Source organism: Schistocerca serialis, chromosome 7 (genome assembly GCF_023864345.2).
Source record: "Schistocerca serialis cubense isolate TAMUIC-IGC-003099 chromosome 7, iqSchSeri2.2, whole genome shotgun sequence".
Lineage (NCBI taxonomy): Eukaryota > Metazoa > Arthropoda > Insecta > Orthoptera > Acrididae > Schistocerca > Schistocerca serialis.
The window spans coordinates 226,311,858-226,338,152 of record NC_064644.1 but is presented as its reverse complement, the minus strand read 5'-3'; the positions used below and the strand labels follow the sequence as shown (position 1 = coordinate 226,338,152).

The 26,295-nt window shown below is 40.3% G+C and overlaps 1 protein-coding gene across 1 annotated transcript in view; it reads left to right on the top strand.

Moving 5' to 3' along the window:
- The first annotated feature begins 20,894 nt into the window (after positions 1 to 20,894).
- LOC126412214 (xylosyl- and glucuronyltransferase LARGE1-like) overlaps positions 20,895 to 26,295 on the top strand; it is a 180,327-nt gene continuing 174,926 nt past the window's right edge. The window contains exons 1-3 of the mRNA XM_050081699.1: positions 20,895 to 21,205; positions 21,309 to 21,473; positions 25,321 to 25,529. Of these exons, the coding sequence (XP_049937656.1) occupies positions 25,338 to 25,529 (192 nt within the window). The 5' untranslated portion in view covers positions 20,895 to 21,205; positions 21,309 to 21,473; positions 25,321 to 25,337. The remainder of the gene's footprint in view (positions 21,206 to 21,308; positions 21,474 to 25,320; positions 25,530 to 26,295) is intronic.

Here is a 26,295-nt window from a genome sequence, read left to right as displayed (position 1 = left end):
TGCACAGATAAAGAAATCCTGGATATGCTCACTAAGAGTGACAGTGAGTGTGAATTATCTGACGTTGCTAACAGTGATGAGTCTTCAACAGCCTTAGTCCTCAGCCCTTTACATCAGAGGGGAGAGCAAGAATTACAGTCAGCAGTTCCTCTGAATTCGAGGAATCAGAAAGTGACAGTGAATCGGTTCAGAAAAGAGCGTGCTTAAGTGACACATTTGACTGGAACGAAACAGATTTCCAGCCGTTAAATCATTATTTCGATGACTCGAGTTCATGACACAAATGTCAATTAGATACTGACCCAAGCATTCTTTCATTCTTTGTGATATTTATGTCTCAAGAACTGTTACAATTTATTGCAGACGAAACAAATCGTTTTTACGCTTACACCAGAGAAAATTCTACAGAATCTGTGAATTCTAGATTAGATTAGATTAGTACTTGTTCCATAGATCATGAATACGACACTTCGTAATGATGTGGAACGTGTCAGGTTAATAAAAGACGTCTATACAAGAGTTTACGTTAGACAAAATATTACATGAGACTCAATATTTTCCTTTTTTTTGGTGGAGGTTGGGAAATTACACACTTACTATATCCAAAAATTCATCTAATGAGTAGAAGGAGTTGCCATTAAGAAATTCTTTTTAAATGCTCGACTGTCAAAGTGGAAAGACACTGGATTTGAGGAAATGTATTGTTTTGTTGCTGTTTGACTTCTAATGGCGCAAGTTAAGAAGTTAAAATTAAGTGATTAATGGTCCAGAGATACACTTTTGAACACACCAGTTTTCAGCGAAATTATGTCCCGAGACCGTTTCTGTGTACTTCTGAGAATGTTACACTTCAGTGATAACTCTGCGAGTACTGGAGGCGACAGTCTATTTAAAATTAGGACGATTGTTGACAAAGTTCGTACAACGTATCATAATTTATTTCGCCCACATCATAAGTTTTGTTTACATGAAAGTCTCTTGCTGTTCAAAGGACGATTATCTTTTAAGCAATTTATTCCAACCAAGCGAAGTAGATTCGGAATAAAGACATTTGTACTGTGTGGCTGTCAGAGTGGGTATATTTTAGATTTTATTGTATATACAGGAGCAACAACAGAAATTGGGTTCCACAAATTGGGAAAAAGTGGCAACGTAGCGGCAACTCTTACGGGTCCATATTGGAACAGGGTCATATTCTGTATGTCGACAACTGGTACTCCTTGGGTTTCACAACCATGGAACATGCACATGTGGCACTGTTCGTAAGAACAGGCGCAACATGCCAAAACTGCAGAAGAAATTAAAACGAGGAGAAACTGAGTTTAGGTCCACTGACAAGGTCCTTGCTGTCAAGTGGTGCGATAAGAGAGAGGTGTCCTTGCTGTCAAGTGGTGCGATAAGAGAGAGGTGTACATGTTGACCACAAGTCATTCAACACAGATGATTGAAACAGAGAAGACTGACAGAAATACTGGCGAAAAAATAAAGAAACCGCAATGTATTGTAGATTACAATACGAGTATGGGTGCAGTTGACTATTGTGACATGTTACTGAGTTCAGTGGAATTAGTGCTTAAGATTGTGAAATGGTATAAGAAACATTTTTCTCACACTCTGGATTTGTTTATTCTAAATGCTCTTTCTCTCCACCGGTCGGTGGCAGGGCGAAAAATGGCACTCGCAGAGTTTCACCTATCTCTCGTAAGGGAGATAGTAGAAAAATTTGCTACAGAACGGAGAAAATGTGGTAGGGGAAGGCGCTACGATGACGAGAATCCTCTGCGATTCACAGGGAGACATTTTCTGGCTGTTATCGTAAGTGAACATTCGCAGAAAAGTACGCTAATGCGCAGATACGTGGTTTGCACGAAACAGAAAGTGCGCTGGGCAACTAGATACCAACTCAAAACTTGCAACGTTCCATTATGCGTTGCACCCTGCGTTGAGACTTATCATACAAAGAAGCATTACTAATCATTGGGAACTAATTCTGAGAAAATTTATTGACGCTTCTGAATGAATAACTAAAAAAGGCAAAGATGTAAAAAAAAACAAAATATAAATCTATTTTTAACTTCGCCAGTGCCGGTCCAAAGACTGGATCGAAAAGAATGATGGGAAATAGATGCAACAGGTGTAAAATTATTCAACCGAAGCCTGACGTCTTCATATGTAGCAGTTTACTGGCAGGTGAACGGACTTGGTGATTGAGATGGCGCAATATCTGTACTGTGGCAAATTTAATTACACCTAGTACATTGCGCCAGTATAAGACCCATACATTAATATGCATATGATACATTTAAATTATTGCCGGCCGCGGTGGTCTAGCGGTTCTGGCGCTGCAGTCCGGAACCGCGGGACTGCTACGGTCGCAGGTTCGAATCCTGCCTCGGGCATGGGTGTGTGTGATGTCCTTAGGTTGGTTAGGTTTAAGTAGTTCTAAGTTCTAGGGGACTTATGACCTAAGATGTTGAGTCCCATAGTGCTCAGAGCCATTTTGAACCATTTAAATTATTAACAAGTAACATGGACAGTTATATTCTTTTATCCTTAGTAGTACAAATGTAGATCACACTCGATCTACTTATATGAAACATGTTTTCTATAACAGATTTAAACGCCTTTGATCAACGAGAAACAACATGACAAAGTTAAAACTCTTTTCTCACTGTGATTTTTCTTGCTACTTCTCCTCTGTTGTCAGCCAATATTGAAAATTAAACTCATTGTTCTGGGGAGGGTTCGGGGGCTTAAAATTTGTTGTTCGAATAAGACTGGCTTTGAAGCATTAATAGAAAATAGTATTTGAAAAAGAAGTATCGAATACACCCTGCGTTCATCTTTTCATAAAAACCAACAACTTTGTGACTAATTTGTAGATTATTGGAAAATAGTAAGGGAATAAAAATTTTTATTCCTTATCGTTGTGCAGTCAATCTGTTGTTGTTGTGGTCTTCAGTCCAGAGACTAGTTTGATGCTGCTCTCCATGCTACTCTATCCTGTGCAAATTTCTTCATCTCCCAGTACCTACTGCAACCTACATCCTTCTGAATCTGTTTAGTGTATTCGTCTCTTGGTCTACATCTATGATTTTTACCCTCCACGCTGCCCTCCAATAGCAAATTGCTGATCCCTTGATGCCTCAGAATATGTACTACCAGCCGATCCCTTCTTCTAGTCAAGTTGTGCCACAAATTTCTCTTCTCACCAAATCTATTCAATAGCTCCTCATTAGTTATGTGATCTACACATCTAATCTTCAGCATTCTTCTGTAGCACCACATTTCGAAAGCTTCTATTCTCTTCTTGACTAAACTATTTATCGTAAATGTTTCACTTCCATACATGGCTACACTACATACAAATACTTTCAGAAACGACTTCCTGACACTTAAATCTATACTCGATGTTAACAAATTTCTCTTCTTCAGAAACGCTTTCCTTGCCATTACCAGTCTACATTTTATATCCTCTCTACTTCGACCATCATCAGTTATTTTGCTTCCCAAACATCAAAACTCCTTTACAAATTTAAGTGTCTCATCTCCTAATCTAATTCACTCAGCAGCACCCGACATAATTCGGCTACATTCCATTATCCTGGGGTTTGCTTTTGTTGATGTTCATCTTATATCCTCCTTTCAAGACACTGTCCATTCCATACAACTGCTCTCTTTGCTATCTCTGACGGAATTACAGGCCGGCCGGTGTGGCCGTGCGGTTAGAGGCGCTTCAGTCTGGAACTGCGTGACCGCTACGGTGGCAGGTTCGAATCCTGCCTCGGGCATGGATGTGTGTGATGTCCGTAGGTTAGTTAGGTTTAATTAGTTCTAAGTTCTAGGCGACTGATGACCTCAGAAGTTAAGTCGCATAGTGCTCAGAGCCATTTGAACCATTTGAACAGAATTACAATGTCATCAGTGAACCTCAAAGTTTTTATTTCTCCTCCATGGATTTTAATTCCTACACCGAATTTTTCTTTTGTTTCCTTTACTGCTTACTCAACATACAGATTGAATAATATCAGGGATAGGCTACAATCCTGTCTCACTCCCTTCCCAACCACTGCTTCCCTTTCATGTCCCTCAACTCTTATAACTGCCATCTGGTTTCTGTACAAATTGTAAACAGCCTTTCGCTCCCTTTGAAAGAGAGTATACCAGTCAGCATTGTCAAAAGCTACTATAAATCTACAAATGCTAGAAACGTGGGTTTGTCTTTCCTTAATCTATTTTCTAAGGTAAGTCGTAGGGTCAGTTTTGCCTCACATGTTCCAATATGCCACCCTCAGAATTTGAAAGAGAGTATTCCAGTCAACATTGTCAAAAGCTTTCTCTAAGCCTACAAATGCTAGAACTGTAGGTTTGTCTTTCCTTAATCTATTTTATAAGGTAAGTCGTAGGGTCAGTATTGCCTCACGTGATCCAATATTTCTATGGAATCCAAACTGATCTTCCCTGAGGTCCGTTTCTACCAGTTTTTCCATTCGTCTGTAAAGAATTCGTGTTAGTACTTTGCAGCCACGGCTTATTAAACTGATAGTTCAGTAATTTTCACATCTGTCAACTGCTGCTTTCTTTGGGATTGGAATTATTATATTCTTCTTGAAGTCTGAGGGTATTTCGCCTGCCTCATACATCTTGCTCACCAGATGGTAGGGTTTTGTCAAGACTGACTCTCCCAAGGCCGTCAGTGGCTCTAAAGGAATGTTGTTTACTCCTGGGGCCTTGTTTCGACTCAGGTCTTTCAGTGCTCTGTCAAACTCTTCACTCAGTATCATACCTCCTATTTCATCTTCATCTACATTCTCTTCCATTTCTATAATATTGTCCTCAAGAACATCGCCCTTGTATAGACCGTCTATATACTCCTTCCACCTTTCTGCTTTCCCTTCTTTGCTTAGTACTGGGTTTGAATCTGAGGTCTTGATATTCACGCACAGCGTTCTCTTTTCTCCAAAGATATCTTTAATTTTCCTGTAGGCAGTATCTATCTTACCCCTAGTGATATGCGCCTCTACATCCTTACATTTGTCCTCTAGCCATCCCTGCTTAGCCATTTTGCACTTCCTGTGGATCTCATTTTCGAGACGTTTGTATTCCTTTTTGCCTGCTTTATTTACTGCATTTTTGTATTTTCTCCTTTCACCAATTAAATTCAATATTTCTTCTGTTACCCAAGGAGTTCTACTAGCCTTCGTCTTACTACCTACTTGACCCTCCGCTGCCTTCACTACTTCATCCCTCAAAGCTACCCATTCTTCTTCTAGTGTATTTCTTTCCCCCAATTCTTGTCAATTGTTCCCTTATGCTCTCCCTGAAACGCTGTACAACCTCTGGTTTAGTCAGTTTATCCAGGTCCCATCTCCTCAAATTCCCACCTTTTGCAGTTTCTTCAGTTTTAATCTACAGTTCATAACCAATAGATTGTGGTCAGAGTCCACATCTGGCCCTGGAAATGTCTTACAGTTTAAAACCTGGTTCCTATATCTCTGTCCTACCATTATATAATCTATCTGATACCTTCTAGTATCTCCAGGTTTCTTCCACGTATACAACCTTCTTTCATGATCCTAGAACCAAGTGTTTGGTATGATTAAGTTATGCTCTGTGCAAAATTCTACCAGGTGGTTTCCTCTTTCATTCCTTACCCCATTCCATATTCACTTACTACGTTTCCTTCTCTTCCTTTTCCTACTGTCGAGTTCCAGTCACCCATGACTATTAAATTTTCGTCTCCCTTCACTATCTGAATAATTTCTTTTATCTCATCATACAGTTCATCAATCTCTTCATCATCTGCGGAGCTAGTTGGCATATAAACTTGTACTACTGTGGTAGGCGTGGGCTTCGTATCTATCTTGGCCACAATAATGCGTTCACTATGCTGTTTGTAGTAGCTTACCCGCATTCATATTTTCCTATTAATTATTAAACCTACTCCTGCATTACCCATATTTGATTTTGTATTTATAGCTCTGTATTCACCTGATCAAAAGTCTTGTTCCTGCTGCCACCGAAGCCAATCTCTTGCATTCTAAATTTCATTTTCATCATGCGTTCACACAACTAGACATGCTAACCCGAAGTTTACATTGTTTTCTGGCCTGATTTTCACGCCAAACTTTCATTCCAGTTATACAGCTTGGTATGTTTAATGGAGCATAGCTTTTAGCAAAACCGGAACGGAAATACCGCATTTTTGACGTTTTTACAAAATCTTCAACTTTGTTCTTAATTCATTCAGTACTGAAAAGCGCTACAGAAATGAAACTTTATATTTAAGAACCCTGTGTTGTTAGGTTATTCCATTGCAAGTTTCACAATAGCATTAGTTCAGGGGATGCAAGAAGCCAAACTTCGAAATTTTTTCGGACGCCTTTTTTTTTGGCCGATTTTTCTACAATTTTCTGGCTCAATATGGCTCGTAAAATTCTTTTCATTATTGTCCTTAAGAGAACGCATATAGTCGTACAAGATAGCCAAATTTCATTTCTTTACAAAAAAATTTTCCGAGATATTACAGCTCCAAGTCGCCAAAAATTCACATTGGCTCTGCGTGAGTCATATTCAGCCGAGAAATATTCAGCACAGGGCAGATTGAATAGCGCAGGCCAATCTGCCCCCGGCGGCGGCTCCGAGAGACAGGCATGCAGTGCAAGCCACGCGGCCTCAGCGCACCAAGCAGGTGGCGCGCCTTCATCAGTCAAAGGGTTAAAATAGAAGGTATAGCGTAGCCAAAATCATTCATTTTTCTGACCTCTTTTAGTATACTTATTATAATAATCGCAGCTAAATGATCTTTTCATCTTAGTATCTTTACGGCAATGTCCCTGAAGCTTGCAAGGCCCGCTATTTATAATTTTTAGTTTTGTTTCTCAGTTCAATATACTTTTGGATAATTCACTATCAGTGATAATAAGTGCATATTGCTGGTTATCATGGAATTGCGAAGAGCAGTCTTTTGGCAGTAAATCGTGGTTTATTGCTGGTGGTCCGTTTTCAAATTGTGCAGCACCAGAATTTACAATCAATTCGTTTTTAGAGCTGGTGTTGTGTCCTCAACGAACTTGCAAACTGTCAGAATCTTGAAATACTTCGTTTTTGCAATTGTATTGACTCACCCTTTCAAAATTTAAATCATTAGGCTTTTCTCCAGTTTCACTTTCATTATTAATTTTTCTTACGTATTCGTTCTGGGTGAGTAACTGATCACTGGTAGATTGTTTCTTTCTTCATTGTCTTTTTAACTTCTTCGCCTTGGCAGATTTTCAATTTTCTCTTTTGAGCATCACTTAAATATCACATATTTCTAGGCATTGTGGTATGAAGTTAATGCAAACGTTTAAGAGGAACCCATCTAAGCAAAACCAGCAATATGTTTTACGTTAATGCATGCACAGCTCAGAAGAAGAGAAAATAATCTGCACTACATAGATAACTGATGTACATAGTGAAAGTGTTGTTAATAAAACTTTTCTATTTAAACTTGACAGAAACTGCATGTGACTGCTTTAGTCTTTAAAAAAACTTGCATCTGACTGCATATTTAACTGAACTGAACTTTATCTGACTGCATGAAAATATTGTTGGAAAATTAATACTCAAAACACACATCTGACTGCATGAAAGTTTAGTGGTAAAAATAAATGAAAGTCACCAACCTGCATCTGACTGCGTCTGTGGACTTAGCTCGTGCACTCCTTCCCATTTAGCCGATAATAAAACATATATTCAACTCAGCTGTAGTGCAATGGCATAAAATTGTCATTCTAGATAACTTTACTCATTTTGGCCCTGTTCGTTACTTAATAAAAATTGTGTCCTGATCTGAATAATTTGCCAACTGTGCAATGGAATATAGATTATTTTACTTTGATAAATTAAATTATTAGCTTTACTCACGGTAACTTTACTTTAATGTACCTTTTGGTTCAGTGGAAGCACAGGATGGGAGAACGGCATAAGGTGTGAGATGAACCTCTAATTCCATCTAAAAAATATTTATTGTTCAAAATTTTAAGGCACATGTGAAAAACTAAAAAAAACTTCTATAGCATGGATTTACGAGAAAGTTTCACAAAACGCTTATTGCATCAACAATAGGATTTCTATCTAGCTTTTAGACATTATTTAACCAAAGAAAACCTATTTTATTAATTATTCTTTCTAGTTTCCCCAGGTATGTGCCGAGTTCCGCTCAATCTACATCTACATCTACATCTACATTTATACTCCGCAAGCCACCCAACGGTGTGTGGCGGAGTGCACTTTACGTGCCACTGTCATTACCTCCCTTTCCTGTTCGTCGCGTATGGTTCGCGGGAAGAACGACTGTCTGAAAGCCTCCGTGCGCGCTCTAATCTCTCTAATTTTACATTCGTGATCTCCTCGGGAGGTATAAGTAGGGGGAAGCAATATATTCGATACCTCATCCAGAAACGCACCCTCTCGAAACCTGGCGAGCAAGCTACACCGCGATGCAGAGCGCCTCTCTTGCAGAGTCTGCCACTTGAGTTTATTAAACATCTCCATAACGCTATCACGGTTACCAAATAACCCTGTGACGAAACGCGCCGCTCTTCTTTGGATCTTCTCTATCTCCTCCGTCAGACCGATCTGGTACGGATCCCACACTGATGAGCAATACTCAAGTATAGGTCGAACGAGTGTTTTGTAAGCCACCTCCTTTGTTGATGGACTACATTTTCTAAGCACTCTCCCAATGAATCTCAACCTGGTACCCGCCTTACCAACAATTAATTTTATATGATCATTCCACTTCAAATCGTTCCGCACGCATACTCCCAGATATTTTACAGAAGTAACTGCTACCAGTGTTTGTTCCGCTATCATATAATCATACAATAAAGGATTTAGAGAAGGAACTGCAGTGCGGTCTTCCTCTGTGAAACAGCTTTGGAAAAAGGTGTTTAGTATTTCAGCTTTATGCGTGTCATCCTCTGTTTCAATGCCATCATCATCCCGTAGTGTCTGGATATGCTGTTTCGAGCCACTTATTGATTTAACGTAAGACCAGAACTTCCTAGCTTATTATGTGCATAGCGCCAATTCTTACTTTGATGCTGTCACGACCGGGCTGCCTCCTGCAGGCATGTAGCTCCAACTCGAAACACATATGCTGTCTCTGCGCATCTCCTGATTCTCCTCACCACTCAAACTTTTACCGCGTGCACCCCGCTCTGTTAGCTGTCAAAGATCTTACTACTCGAAGATGTGCTACTCGTCCAACCTTGCGGTTGGGAACTATCGACATTTTTCACTGGCTCTATCCTGATCGAATCTCAGAACATACCTTTCAATAGCAATGGTGGAATCCATGTACCGCATACAATACTAGCTGCCACGAACTGTAGTATTCTTGTTAACATTAAACAAGAAAGGTTACAGAATGTTTGCTGGTAAACTTCTGTTTGCTCCTCCTTAATGGGTTTCCATCATGGCTAAAGTGAATATAAGAGTACATTATTCAATAAACTGCTTAAGTCAGTTTCTATCCCTCAGAAATATGGGGCACCTTTCAAACGCTCCCTCCCCCCCCCCCCCCCCCCCCCCCCAGGCACACACTGTGGGATATTTGAGATTGTTATTTGCGCCACTTCATTTATATGGTGTCCACCCCGATAGCTGATTGCTCAGCGTGACGGATTGACGTCCTACAGGGCCAGGTTCGATTCCCGGATGGATTGGGGATTTTCTCTGCTCAGGTACTGGGGTGTTGTGCTGTCTTCATCATCATTTCATGGCCATCTGGCGCGCAGGTTGCCCAATGTGGCGTCCAATGTGATAAGACCAGCAGCAAGGTAGCTGGACCTGTCCCACAAGGGCCCTCCATGCCAATGACGCCAAACGTTGATTTCCATTTCCATTTATATGACCATTCTTCCTGTACTTAGGCTAGAAAATTTAAAAATGGAGATGGATAGGTTAAAATAAGATATAGTGGGAATTAGTGAAGTTCAGTGGTAGGAGGAGCAAGACTTCTGATCAGATGAAATATGGGTAATGCAGGAGTATGTTTTAGTAAAAAATAAAAAAAATAAGAACACTAATAAGCTACTATGAACAGCATAGAGAACATATTATTGTAGCCAAGATAGACACAACGCCCATGGCTACAACAGAGGTACAAGTTAAAATGCCAACTAGTTCTGCAGATGATGTAGACTTTGAAGAAATGTATGATGCAATGAAAGAAATTATTCAGATAGGTAAGGGAGACAAAAAATTAATAGTCAGGGAGGACTGGAATTGGACTGTAGGAAAAAGAAGAGAAGGAAAAGTAGTAGGTGAATATGGACTGGGGGTAAGGAATGAAAGAGGAAGCCGCCTGGTAGAACTTTGCACAGAGTGCAACTTAATCATAGCTAAAACTTGGTTTAAGGATAATGAAAGAAGGCTGTATACCTGGAAGAGACCTGGAGAATCTAGAAAGTTTCAGACAGATTATACAGGGTAGTCCATTGATCGTGACTGGGCCAAACATCTCACGAAATAAGCATCAAACGAACAAACTACAAAGAACGAAAGTTGTCTAGCTTGAAGAGGGAAACCAGATGGCCCTATGGTTAGCCCGCTAGATGCCGCTGCCATAGATCAAACGGATATCAACTGCGTTTTTTAAATAGGAACTCCTACTTTTTATTACATATTCGTGTAGTACGTAAAGAAATATGAATGTTTTAGTTGGACCACTTTTTTTGCTTTGTAATAGATGGCGCTGTAATAGTCTCAAACATATGGCTCACAATTTTCGACGAACAGTTGGTAACAGGTAGGTTTTTTAAATTAAAATACAGAACGTAGGTACGTTTGAAAATTTTATTTCGGTTGTTCCAGTGTGATACATGTACCTTTGTCAACTTATCATTTCTGAGAAGGCATGCTGTTACAGCGTGATTACCTGTAAATACCACATTAATGCAATAAATGCTCAAAATGATGTCTGTCAACCCCAATGCATTTGGCAATACGTGTAACGACATTCCTCTCAACAGCGAGTAGTTCGCCTTCTGTAATGTTCGCACATGCATTGACTATGCACTGACGCATGTTGTCAGGCGTTGTCGGTGGATCACGATGGCAAATATCCTTCAACTTTCCCCACAGAAAGAAATCCGGGGACGTCAGATCCGGTGAACGTGCGGGCCATCGTATGGTACTTCGACTACCAATCCACCTGTCATGAAATATGCTATTTAATACCGCTTCAATCGCACGCAAGCTATGTTCCGGACATCCATAAAGTAGGAAGTATATCGCTATTGTCATGCAGTGAAACATCTTGTTGTAACATCGGTAGAACATTACGTAGGAAATCAGCATACATTGCACCATTTAGATTGCCATCGATAAAATGAGGGCCAATTATCTTTCCTCCCACAATGCCGCACCATACATTAACTCGCCAAGGTTGCTGATGTTCCACTTGTCGCAGCCATCGTGGATTTTCCGTTGCCCAATAGTGCATACTATGCCGGTTTACGTTACCGCTGTTGGTGAATGACGCTTCGTCGCTAAACAGAACGCGTGCAAAAAATCTGTCATCGTCCCGTAATTTCTCTTGTGCCCAGTGGCAGAATTGTATACGACGTTCAAAGTCGTCACCATTCAATTCCTGGTGCAGAGAAATATGGTACGGGTGCAATCGGTGTTGATGTAGCATTCTCAGTATCCACGTTTTTGAGATTCCCGATTCTCGCGCAGTTTGTCTGCCACTGACGTGCGGATTAGCCACGACAGCAGCTAAAACACCTACTTGGACATCATCATTTGTTGCAGGTCGTGGTTGACGTTTCACATGTGGCTGAACACTTCCTGTTTCCTTAAATAACGTAACTGTTCGGCGATCGGCCCGGACACTTGGATGATGTCGTCCAGGATACCGAGCAGCATACATAGCACACGCCCGTTGGGCATTTTGATCACAATAGCCATACATAAACACGATATCGACCTTTTCTGCAATTGGTAAACGGTCCATTTTAACACGGGTAATGTATCACGAAGCAAATACCGTCCGCACTGGCGGGATGTTACGTGATACCACGTTCTTATGCGTTTTTGACTATTACACGCCATCTATCACAAAGTGAAAAAAGTGGTCCAACTAATACATTTATATTTCTTTACGTACTACACGAATATGTAATAAAATGGGGGTTCCTATTTAAAATAACGCACTTGATATCCGTTTGACCTATGGAAGCACTATCTAGCGCCATCTGGTTTCCTCCTTCATGCTAGATGAGTTTCGTTCTTTGTAGTTTTTTCGATTGACGCATAATTCGTGAGATATTTGGCCTGGTCACTATCAATGGACCACCTTGTATAATGGTAAGACAGAGATTTAGGAACCAGTTTTTAAATTGTAAGACATTTCCACGAGCAGATGTGGACTTTGATCACAATCTAATGGTTATGAACTGTAGATTAAAGCTGAAGAAACTGCAAAAAGGTAGGAATTTAAAGAGATGGGACCTGAATAAACTGACAGAACCGGAGGTTGTAGAGAGTTCCAGAGAGAGCATTAGGGAACAATCGATGAGAACAGGGGAATGGAATACAGTAGCAGAAGAATGGATACTTTGAGAGATGAAATAGTGAAGGAATCAGGGGATCAAATAGGTTAAAAAACGAGAGCTAGTAGAAATCCTTGGGGAACAGAAGAGTTAATGGATTTAACTGATAAAAGGAGAAAATATAAAAAATGCACTAAATAAAGCAGGCAGAAGGGAATATAAATGAATCAAAAATAAGATCGACAGGAAGTGCAAAATGGCTAAGCAGGAATAGCTAGAGGAAATGTAAGGATGTAGAAGCATGTAGGGATAAGATAGATACTGCCTACAGGGAAAATAAAGAGGCCTTTAGAGAAAAGAGAACCACCTGTATGAATATCAAGATCTCAGATGGAAAACCAGTCCTAAGCAAAGAAGGGAATGCAGAAAGGTGGAAGGAGTATATAGAGGGTCTATACAAGGGCGATATACTTGAGCGCAATATTATGGAAATGGAAGAGGATGTAGATGAAGATGAAATGGGAGATATGATAGTGCATGAAGAATTTCGTGGACCATTGAAAGACATAATTTGAAACAAGCACCTGGGACTAGACATCATTCCATTAGAACTATTGATAGTCTTGGGAGGGCCAGCCATGACAAAACAATTTCATCTGGTGATCAAGATGTACGAGACAGGCGAAATACCCTCAGACTTCAAGAAGAATATAATAATTCCAATCCCAAAGAAAGCAGGTGTTGACAGGTGCGAAAATTACTGAACTATCAGTATAATAAGTCATGGGTGAATATACTGACACGAATTCTTTACAGACAAATGGAAAAATTGGTAGATGCCGACCTCAGGGAAGATCAGTTTGGATTCCATAGAAATGTTGGAACACACAAATCAATACTGACCCTACGACTTATCTTAGAAGATAGTTTAAGCAAAGGCGAACCTATGTTTCAAGCATGAGTAGACTTAGAGAAAGCTTTTGACAATGTTGACTGCAATACTCTCTTTCAAATTCTGAAGGTGGCAGGGGTAAACTACAGGGAGCAAAAGGCTATTTGCAATTTGTACTGAAACCATATGGCAGTTATAAGAGTTGAGGGGCATGAAAGGGAAGCAGTGGTTGAAAAGTGAGTGAGACAGTGTTGTTGCCTGTCCGCAATGTTAGATAATTTGTATATTGAGCATGCAGTAAAAGAAACAAAAGAAAATTTTGGAGTAGGAATTAAAATCCTTGGGGAGGAAATAAAAGCTCTGAGGCTCGGCGATGACATTGTAATTCTGTCAGAGACAGCAAATGTCCTGGAAGAGCAGCTGAACGGAACAGACAGTGTCTTGAAAGGAGGATATAAAATGAATGTCAACAAAAGCAAAATGAGGATAAGGAATGTAGTCGAATTAAATAAAGTGGTGCTTAGGGAAATGAGACACTTAAAGTAGTAGATGAGATTTTCTATTTGAGCAGCAAAATAACTGATGATAGTCGAAGTAGAAAATATGTAAAACGTAGACTGGCTTTGGCAAGGAAAGTGTTAACATCAAGTGTAGATTACATGTCAGGAAGTGTAGCCATGTATGGAAGTGAAACATGGATGATAAATAGTTTACACAAAATGAGAATAGAAGTTTTCGAAATGTGATGCTAGATAATATATATGTATATACACCAAGAGAGAGAGAGAGAGAGAGAGAGAGAGAGAGAGAGAGAGAGAGAGAGAGCATGTAAAGGGGAAAGGTTGTTAGCAAGAATCTTGAGAAGTTCCTGACCACTTTACTTCAAATTTTTACATGATACTATTACAAACATTCAGGCAGACATATCCTACCCATTTTTCTAATAAATATATAGGATCTGTATAATGGGGAATCATTGCTGGCAACAAACTAGAAAAGTCCTTAACCAATCTAATTCACATATTCCATGACGTAAGCATTTGGACAAATATAGATTATATATTTTTAAATATATTTGTAATACAAAAAGAAGGGAAAAGTTGTCAGCAAAACTCTCAAAAATTCTTCAAATACTCTAGTTAACATAGGCTATAAACTTTTTCAGACAACAATGTAAAAGTTTTCTATTACAGCTGGTTGCAAGAAAGAAAATTCTGTGCTGTGAAATTGTATTTCGTTTTCTTTCTCACAGGCAGTTTTAATTATGATAGCAAAGCATTTAAAACTAATGTGACCTATGTATATTTTTTAAAATCAATGTATACACAACTATTTTCTGTTTTGTTTTCTTTTTCACAATCGGTTTTAACAGAAAGTAGGAATATTTTATTTATGGCTTCTGTCCTTATGATTATAACACTATTATGGAAGCTATATTATCCAAAACTTTGTAATCCTACCCAATTCCGGACTAAAACTATACTAAAGAGGGTGATTGAAGCTGTTATCTTCACAGATCCATTAGCAAGAGAGGTCTCACATACCCCTTACACCAGTGATCCCTACCAATTTACTGGTTGATTTTAAATGGCTTCCATTCTCATCAAGGCTTCATTGACAATAACAACAAAAAAAGGTTTAAGGTTAGAGAGAGAGGCGGGAATAGATGGGCAGTTAGGGGGCGAGGAAATTGAGATGGGGGAAGGAAAGAGTGATGGACAGAGAAACAGGAGAAGAGGTGGAGGGAGGTATGTGAGGAGGAGATGGATGGGGAGAGGGTGGTAGAGGTGATGGACACATAGATTGACAGGAGGAGGAGATCAACAAAGAAAGGCAGAGGATGAGGAGATGGACAGAGAGAGGAAGAAGAAGATCAGTGCATATATCTGACTCCCTTGCATAGGCCCTATTCAGCAACTGCGAAGCACTATCGGATTTGTTAGTTATTTACTACAAAGTCAATCATAAAATGTGGTGAGATTCCTCTGAATAAGAGATGACGTCTCTGATTTTAATTTGTTCGTCTTCAACAATGAAAACCACATCTAACTATATCACATTCATTCACTTTGATGCTACTGACAGATTTTAAAGATCATGCACTCAAAAAACAGGCAGTGGCGATTCGAAATTCCTATTCCGACGAAATATTTCCCTTGATGCGCTATTAAAGAGTGTATAATCCAACTTCGCTTATTTCTGATTCACAGCCCATTCACTACATATAGCCCTGTCCAAGTGTGCCCCACTACTGCTGTCAGGCGCTCGCTACTAACTCACATTGTTGTTGTGACATGACAATGCCCTGTCCTCCGCAAAGGCGGTAGACTGCAGGAAGTTCTAGATGCTAAGGCTGGCCAGCTGCTAGGTATTTCATTGGCAAGAATATCGATTATGGTATCCTTACAACAAGAATAACTCCTTAGTAGTCTCTGTGACCGTCGTATTTAATTTACTCTTGTCTTTGCTGCCACTACAGAAACGATACCGAGGAGATCTGAATACTATCTCTAGATGCTTCACTAAGTGCTGGTTTTCTACACTTTATAAGTACTACTACTACTACTACTACGACGACGACGACGTGATCAGGCCCAGTGGACCACACGCATCTACAAGTCTCCTCCCCCACTGTATTTTGTCCATTGCTGCTATCCGCCATCCGTCCACATCTATTGACACTTGGTTTAAATCTTCATGGAGTCCATCCCTCCAACGCTTCTTGGGTCTCCCTGGCGGTCTCTTTCCTGTAGGTGTGAAATCCAGGAGTTTCTGAGGCCATCTGTGATCTTCCATCCGTGCCAAATGGCTGGCCCACTGCATTCATTTGGTTTTTACAGTTCCTGCTATGCTGGGCTGCTGGTATAGTCCCTCAAGCTCTTGGTTGTATCTGATCCTCCATTCCCCTGTATCTGCATCCAGAACCAGACCAAAGATCTTCCAAAGCACTTTTCTCTCAAAAACAAGGAGCTTATGGAAGTCCTGTTTCCGTATACTCCATGTCTCACAGCCATATAGAACAACAGGCTGGATCAGGGTTTTGTACAGTCGAATCTTCAACTGTCTGGAGAGATATCTGGACCGCAGCAGTTGTGCTAGGCTATGGTAAGATCGGTTTCCTGTTTGTATTCTGGCATTGATCTCTGCTTCACATGACGAGTTCCCAGTGAAAAGTGCACCTAGGTCTTTGAATTCATGCACTCTCTTGTAGGACTGGTCCCCAACCTGCAGTGATTGTAGATGACCCACAGTCTGACAATGACCACACGTCATAACGAGGTACTCTGTCTTGGCTTCATCTATTTTTAGCCCAAATTTGCTGGCAGCCTCTTTTAGTGCTTTGGTCATTTGCTCCAACTCCTCTTCTGACCTAGAGAGTAAACAGGTGTCACCTGCATAGGCTAAGTATGCCAGTCTCTTTCCTTCGATTTCAATCCCTTCGTTCTCTTGGAAGGTCTTGTGTACGATCTTCTCGAGGGTAAAGTTGAACAGGATAGGGGACAACCCATCCCCTTGACTGAGTACTGTCACAATTTCAAGTTCCTCAGTTACGCGATTTCCCATCTTCACCTTTGCAGGTGTTTCGTTCAGACTGATCTTTATCAGATTCCTCTGCCATACCAAACTCCGTTCAACAGTTGAGCAGGCTCTTGCGATGTATGCAATCATAGGCCTTCTTAAAATCAACGAATAAAATATGCAAATCTTTACGATATTCATCCAGTTTCTGAGAGAGCTGCTGGAGACTGAAGATGTGATCTACTGTTGACTGTCGTGGCCAGAAACCTCCTTGGTACTCCCCAATCACTGATTCTGCTACTGGCTGAGTTCTATGTATGAGGCAATTGGACACGATCTTATAGCAGACGTTAAGCAGGGCGATTCCTCGATAGTTGTCACATTTCAGTTTGTCGCCCTTCTTGTGTATTTGACAAGTCAGAGCTGTTTTCCATTCTCCTGGTAGTTCTTCTTTGGTCCATATTGCCTGTATCTGTCGGTGTATTTTTTCTGCAAGTTTCTCTCCTCCTGCCAGGGTCATTTCAGCCTGTATTCCATCTTCACCTGGACTCTTATTCTGCTTAAGGTGTCTGATTCTGGTTTTTATCTCATCCAGGGTAGGTGCGAGATAGTCTGCATTGGCTGTAATTCGGTACTGGAAATCAAACTGCAGTTAGGGTAGCAGCTGTCGAAAGTACTCTTTCCATCTCTCAGTTATGTCCCTATCGTTCGTCAGGATCTTATCATGGGAATCTTTGACAAATTTCTGCTTGGCCTGGTGACCTTTGCAGAGGTACTTCACCTTCAGAAACATTTCCCTAGTCTTTTGTCCTCTGAAGTCTGTTTCTGCTTCAGTGATGATATCCCATACGTATTTCCTCTTTGCTCTTCTCAGAGTTGTTTATGTAGTCTTTTGGACCTCAAATTGTGCTTTGCCCTGTTCCAGATTTGTCCCCTTCAGCCACTTGCTCCTGGCTTCCGTCCTCCTTTCCAGGGCATCTGTACATTTCTTTCCAAACCAGATCTTCTTGCCCACGGTGTTTCCCATGAGTGTTTCCTTTTCTGTATGCCTAACTGAGCTTTGGATGTTTTTCCACATTAGTTGAAGGTCCTGATTCGCGTCCATTTCACTGAGTGCTTCAAAGCAGTTACTAAGTTGCAACTGGTATCCGGTCTTCGTTGCTTCATCTTTTAGTTTCTACACATGGTACCTTTCCACTCTTTTTAACTTAGGCCCCGTTCTTCCTTTACAGTGTATGTTTAAAAGGCCTCTGACCAGGAAATGATCACTCCCACCTTCAGCACCCTGCACTGTCTTAAGGTCTAACACCCATCTCTTGGCTCTGAGATCAATGGCAACATGGTCTATTTGATATATATTTTTCCCGTCTGGTGACACCCAGGTTCCTTTATGTATGTTTTTCCGCTGGAAGTTTGTGCTGGAGGTGAACAACCCTAATGATGTAGCGAAGCTGATGAACCTAACCCTATTGTTATTGCTTGCGTTGTGTAGACTGTGCCTTCCTGTTGCGTCTTGGAATATTTGTTCTTTCCCAACCTTGGCATTCATATCACCAAGGACGATCCTCAGTTGTCCATTTGGTATAGCGTTCATCACTGCCCCTAGCTGTGCATAGAACTCGTCTTTCACTTCACTTTCGCTCTCCTCTGTGGGAGCATGACAGTTCGCAAAAGTCGCCTTAATATGCTTTACGTCCATTGTTAGAACAGATATTCTTGGGTTGACTGAAACGAACTCTGAAACATTAGTGGCCCAAGTCTTACTGACGCAGAAACCAGTGGCTAACAGATGACCTCGTTCACAGGCTCCATACAGAATAGTACAGTTTGCGACATCAATGCTGCCAGCATCCTCCCACCGGATTTCTTGCAGTGCAACGAGGTCTAGTTCGTACCTCTGAATTTCTTTGACAACACTGATTGCAGCTCCTGCCTTGTACAGACTCCTTACATTCCACATTCCAAATCGTATACTGTTTCTTTGTCATTGACATCGTGTATTTTTGTCAGTAAAGTTCCGAGGCTTACTTGTAGTCTTGAAAGCATGTTTAATTTTTTACGAAGAGAGGGTGCTGGCCTCCCGTCCAACCTGCGGTGTTACTCTCAAAGCTTTCAGGATTGCTGGCTTTTCTTAAGGGGTGGGTTCCTCTCAGGAGTTGGGTTAGAAGTAGGAATAAGAAAATTGGAAAGACACCCTCGGGCCTCGAAACCTAATACCGTTGGGGTCGAAAAAGCAAAAGTTGGCCAAGGGATGCCGAAAGGGAAGGAGACACAAGTAAGTGGAAGCAATGTCAGACTCAGCTCGGGTCCCCGCGGACGCCACCCACGTGCTTCCAGCTGAAGTCCTCTGTCGAGAAATACTTGGCAGCTATCTTCAAACACCTCCCAATTCAATTTTCCAGCATTTCAGTGATGCTCACATGTGTGGGTCAAACAAATCTGTTTATGTTTAATATCAATTGTTCGTCGTATTCAGTATGGGGTTATCTACACTTAAGAAATATACTAAGATGAAACACACAAGTCATGTATAAATTCACCTCACGATTTCTGTCGCCTTATTATGGCGTTTCTGTATGGGACTGTTGCTCTCTATGTCGTTAAAATACTGTGTTGTGTATGTAGTGATGCTGAGATCACATATCTGTAGGTGTGTTACAGGGAAGAATATGGAATCCTCGAAGTGATTAAGCACTAGCAACCCGATCTTTGCACTTCAGATCTGCAACAAGTCACTCTCAATCATATGCAGTGTTCCGTAAATCCCAAAGTGAAGGAGAGGCTCCAGGAATGTGGAACAAGTCAATTTGCACATAAACAGATCAACCACTGCTGGCTACCCCTATAAAATGTCCTAACAACAAATTGTGACTAGCGCTAATCCACTCAAACTGTTAACTATGGTAATTATCAATGGATGTAAGAAGTTAAACAGCTAAGGCATAATATAAAAAAATTACACTTCTCCTCATTCTATACTGCACAGTAGCTGGTTTAATCTCAAACTTTAAACAAATTGTTCACGTCACACTATGCAGAGCACTGTTAGCTTTCTATACACTGAACAATTTCGGATCTGTATAATACAAATAATAGACATACATGGAATTTACATTCCTGAGTCAAAGTATGATCATAGACTGTAGGTGTGGCTAACTGGGTGTGTTTCTTCAGTATTTGAGAATTTTCAAATTCCTGTCTGATGTCTATTGACAACCTGTTATGGACTGTTGCATCAGAATAAAAATTCCATTCTGTGCCTAGGAAGACGTGCATAGTCGATATGAAAAGTATTTCCACTTCTAGTATTGCGGTTGTAAATTCCTGGATGCATACTAAATTCTGTCTTCTCCTCAAGTCTCGTAAGGAAGTGCATGTATTGGCAGGTGAGTTAAGCACCCCTAGGTCCTTGCAGAGGCTTCTGCAAGATGATCGCTTATTAGCTTTACGCCATATTCTTACTCTACGCTTCTGAAAAATTAACATTTTAAACGAGCAACTCTGCCTGCTGTTCAGCACAGAGTGAGGGTTTTCTGGATTCCAACCGTGCCTCGCTTTGACGGGTAGGCCAACTGAATAGCTGAACAGCTTAATAGGAAAAGACAGAGGAACGTAACAAAGAAAAAGCAGACACCCAAGAAGAGTTTCAGGTTCCTGCTGTATGTGTGTAGAAGCACCTCATGATTTCTGTCTGCGTTTTGCAAGTACTTTTTTGATAGCAATGTGATACGATTTGTGACGAGGTCCTTCCTTTAAATTATCGGAGTATATTAAATAGAATCATGCCCTGGGCAATAATAGGCACTCGTGCATCGGTTCGGACCAGTTGACAGTAGTTCCAATCTTTAAAAGGTATGTACTCCACATGAACACAAGTAGACACCACGGAATTGGTGGTGTGTGACATACGTGATTGTGAATGACTTTGGTTAGATGTTTACTTCTGTGGATATACAGCGTTGTGTTGTGATTTTGATGTTTATCCGATCTCGGAGAAATTGCGTTGGCTTCATGAGGAGTACGAGTAAATAAGGAAACTATCTTATTTAATTGCGCATTTGGCAGTAGTGACGAGCTGTTCTGGCAGAAAATTCACAAAGTCCAGGTTTCAGGCGTGAACTGTAGTTATTACATACAGTGCATATATTAGAAAATTATGTGTGTGAACACCTTATGTGTTCAGGGTGGTGCGAGAAGTACACAGCGAACAGCAGGTAGTTCGCATTCAATTTGATAACGCGTCAGACAGGTAATTACGACGGTGGCATTGTTTGTGTTTATGTAGGCTACTTGTTGGTAGTGCATTAGTTGCCGCGTACTCGTTTTCTGTCAATTAATGCTTTGTGCTTTAGAGGGGCGATAGCGGGGCAGGAAGGATTGCATATTAATCAGGATTGCTCGCCGAAGACGTCGAAATGCCTTTCCTTGTTCCGTGGTTAGACATTGGTTGAGCAGCTTTCTACTTGGTGGTCTTGTTGCGTGTCTGGTCCTCTACTACGTTTACTTCGATCATCATGGTACGTTTCTCAAGTTTATTTGTGGTAATAACATTGTGTTTGGCATAATGTCACTGAGAACTCTTGCGTTTTTATAAGTGTTTGTTTTCTGCATAGACTGTGAGCTGGTACGATCTGACTCCAGAATCTCCGTGACAGGATGAAACTCAGTAGGCCTAATTTTTTTTTCATTTATGTGAATTAATATAGACCCACTACTGTATGACTAATTCTTTCAAATTATTAAATAACTCTGTAGTTAAAGCTCAGATTGTTAGCATTAGGGTTCTCTGTAGTGTGTTGCCATGAATGGTTCAAGAATTTATCATTTCTCAGAACTGTGCAGTTATTCCGTCAATGAAGTTAATTCTTGTTAATGCCCAGCTCAGATATGCCCCCATAAATAATCCAGTCACTGATACTGTGTGTTTGATTATGTAAAGTGAAGGTAGAGGGGGGATAAAGGAAAAGGAAGGAATTACAGATGTTGGCTGCATTGGAATGAGCGGCAACAAGTGAAAATGTGTGCTGGACCAAGATTCGAATAGGGTATCACCTGTGTACAAGGCAGTTGAGTTAAGCACTGTGCCATCCAGACACAGTGTTTATTGCAGTTACACAGGGCTATCTCGACACAACTCCCAGACAACCCACATTCCCACCTAGCTCAACCTATCCACAGTTTCCACCCCTGTCCTGCATTTGGGCTACTATGAAATTCCCGCAGGAGGCCAAACTTAATTTTGCATCTACACTGAAGCTGGTGGATTCATTGCCCACCGAGGCAAATCAATTATAAGAGTGCTAGGTGACACCACATGGAGACATCACACACTCATATAATTGATTGACCATGAATCCACCACCTTCATTGTGGATGTACAAATTCGGCGTCCTGTGGGAATCTCAAAGTAGCCTGCATGGAGGACATTGATGGGGGCTGGATAGCTGGCACTAAGTGGAAAAGTGGGTTAGTCAGGAGGTGCACCAAGATAGTCTGTACAATTGCAGTAAACACTGTGTCCAGATAGTGCAGTGGGTAATGCAGCTGCCTAGTAAGCAGGAGATCCCAGGCTCAAATCTTCACACATTTTCACTTGTTGCCATGGATTCTGGGGACTAGTGTAGCAGGGGATACAACCCGTTGGCTTTGGACAATGACGTCACAAGTCGCCAAACGAGAAGCGATTCTTCTTAGTGTTGTAGCTCTCTTCAGTAGCTGATAAGTGTTTTCTGGCTTTAAAAAAAAAAAAAAAAAATCTCACGAGATAGAATAAACAGATCCACTTTATTAAGCAATCAGTAAAAAAAACGAAACTGAAACATAACAGCAAAAGCGTAAATGGTAAACTGCTCTCTGGCGACTTGTGACGTCATTGTCCAAAGCCGACGGGTTGCATCCCCTGCTACACTAGACCCGGATTCTGCATAAAGTCGCAATGCAGCTGACACCAGTAATTCCTTCTCTTTATGTTTCTCCACCCCTTCACCTTCAGTTTACATAATAAATGTCACATAAGTGGATTCCACCTGGTGTCTGTTCTTTTGGACATGTCTGAAAAAACAGAAACTATGTAGTCATGTAGCCCAATTTACAATAAATTTAAACCAGAGGTGGTCAACCTTTTTTACCTACCACCCACTTTTGTATATCTGTTACTAATAAAATTTTCTAATCCTTGACTGGTTTCTTAGTAATGGTGATTTGTAAAAGTAGGGAAGTAACTTTACCGTACAAAATTTATAAACAAAATTATAGCAACTCAAACTGTATAATAGCTGTTATGTAACATTGTACTTTGTCAAAATGTTATGAAAACCTAATAAATATATTTTTAGAATCCCTACTGCCCACCATGAAAGGTGGGCAGTAGGTACCAGGCTGACTACTGCTTATTTGGGGATAGATGTTATACTACTGGAGAATAGCATTTCTTTTTGAAAGTAACTTGATTTTTTTTCCTCCTGCATTTAGTAATCTTAGACATCAGGTGTTGGTAGTGACAATTCTGCAGCAAAAATTTGCATAAAGAAACATATTACTAATTATAGGTCCAGTAAATCAATGTGATAGAATTATTGAGCAGTTACTTACTGTTGTTCGGAAAAACATGGAATTCTTGTTATGTGAAGGACATGTTCATGTTGTAGAACCATTCCTATCATAAAATTTGTTCAATTACATGTAGTGCTGAACCATGTTTAAGTATCCATCAGTTTAATTTTCTGTGACAACCTGAAATATATCTGTTCCCATAGTGGCTTTTGCCTTTCAGACAAAAACTAAGTTTCTACATATGTACAATGCATAACACAGTGAAGTGCATGGGAGGGGATACTCCCCTGTATACCATGTATTAGGGTTTCTTCCTGTTCCATTTGTATATGGAGCTCAGTTAAATCATTGCTTGGGTGCGTTCATGTGCACTAATGGACTGATCTTACCCTTACTATCTCTGTAAGAGTGATACATAAATATATTCCCAGATTTCTTACTGAATACTGCTCCTTGAGATTTCATAAGTAATCATTTGTTGGATACTTGGCAATGGTCTTCAGGCATCTGCTAATTCATGACTTTCCACCATGAGTCAGACAAACATGTGACCTTTTGTGATACCCTCGTTTTTAAAATGTTCAGTGTCCCCTGTTCTTCATATTTGGTAACTTTGAAACTTAGGCAATATAAGATGAGTCACACAAGTATTTCATAAGCATCCTCTTTGTAGACTAATTGCATTTTCTCAGTATTCTACCGGTGAACTGATGTCTACAATCTGCTTTACCTATGTTGTGCCTGTGTGATTATTCCATTTCGTATCTCCATAGACTGTTACACTCGGGTCTTTATATGAGTTGACTGACTTCATCTGTGGCTTCATTGATATTGTAGCCATAATATCTTATGTTTGAATTTGTTTCTTACCATGTATTCTGATTTGAATATCTTCATTTCTCTGGCAGAGATGGGCAATTTGATCAATTTATTTATTAACAAATACAAACATTTGTTCTTTATAAATAGTTTAGAGCGCTGAAATAATCCTTTTTTGCATTTTTTATCGCAAAGAATAAGCTACGGAATGGCTTCTTTCTACGATGAATAAAATTCTTCATTGCGACATGAGAACCCACACACTGGAGATATATTACCGCAGGAAATAGCACCACACTGTAGTCTAGTATGTACGTAGGCAAAATAAACAGTTAGTTCCAAGAAATATTTGGATATGTTGAATCTGTCGATGCCATCTACATGTTTTGATCCATATCGTCAAAGTGGCGGACTTAAACCAGTCATTAAAATCGTAAGTGTATAAAGCACATGTTGTAAGGGAATTAGTTATTCTCATAACACCACATTTGTTGGCTTTGCCAACTCTTGACTAAACTGCATCCTTCCAACATAATGTAGACCTTTGGCTATCATGCAGGGTTAGTCAGCTACAATAACCTGCGTTTCCAGCCAGTCCCATCAGCCACTATGATGAGTGTCAGCTTGGATTGTTTCAATAATCTGATGTCACATGCTACAATGCTATTATGATGTAGATCAAAACTGATGCCCAGTTTCAACTGAGCTCAATATTTTACACTAAAATATTTACAGGGAAGTTGAGTGATGAAATGATTGTTGCAAGTTCATTTTTCTACATGAAACAAGCTTCCTGAACCCAAGGATGTGGTGCGAAGGAATGAAGTAATGATTGCTATCTCTTTCACAGTTGGAATTATTTTACAAATTCAGTCAAGGCTAACACTGAATGAAGAAAACTCTCTTCTCACATTCTTTTTGCTGTCCTTCTCTTCTTGTTTCCTCAAGTTCCTTGTGGAACGATTCACTTAATGAAGCATTCTGTTTTATCAGTGGATACTAGCAGCAACATGCTTGGCTTTACGGGCCGAGAGGCTCGATTGGCTGGACGTGTGCGTGAGATGGAAGAGCAAAACCAACTACTGCGACGACAGTTGAGTATATCACAGAGCCATCTTGTGGCTGCTATGCATGGCAGTAGTGCCACCAACAGCACTCCAACACACCACTCTCCTGTCAACGGTCGGAACTGCCCTACTCAGGTACGCATAAGATGATGCCTCTCTTTTAAACTTGAAAAGGCTAATTGCAGTTAGATACTAGTACACACACAAATGAAAATATAATTAAGTACACAGTGATTTCAGTTGAGCGTATAGTCGCATTTGCAACCAACTTAGCAAGAGTTATGATAGGTCACTGCTTTTCAGTTTTCATAATTGATGAAGGGTTGTTATATGTTGAATGTAGAGTGAAGTTTGTCAATGCCACACCCACACCTTGGGAGTGTGCTACAGACCAGTCTCTTACACACCCATTGTTCCCTGCTACCCAACCCAGATGTACACTACATATCAGTTTCATAATTGAAGACATGACGTCTTGGGATAACTTGGCTGTTTGACACTACAAGAAAAGAGGAGGAGGGGGGTACTGTCAGACTTGAGCCTCCAAGTCAACAAAAAATTAGCAGATAACTATATGTAAACAGAGTAGTATGCTGTGAAACCCACTTTGCTTTATATGCATTTTCTTTAAGATAATTACAGTATGTTTGATATATTATGAATTATGCTAATATTAGTTGTACTCGTGGAATAATTGCTTATTTGTAACTAAATGCAATTTAGTTTTCCTCATTCTTTTATGGTTGTGTTGAATAGTTCAAAGTATAGGCTACATACTTTTAGAAACAGGGAAATATCTCTTTCCAGAAATTTAAATTTTAACGGTATATATAACACAAAAATCACAAAACAATGAAAGCCATTTTAAGTTTACAGCCCACAAATCTGCATCAAAAGATTT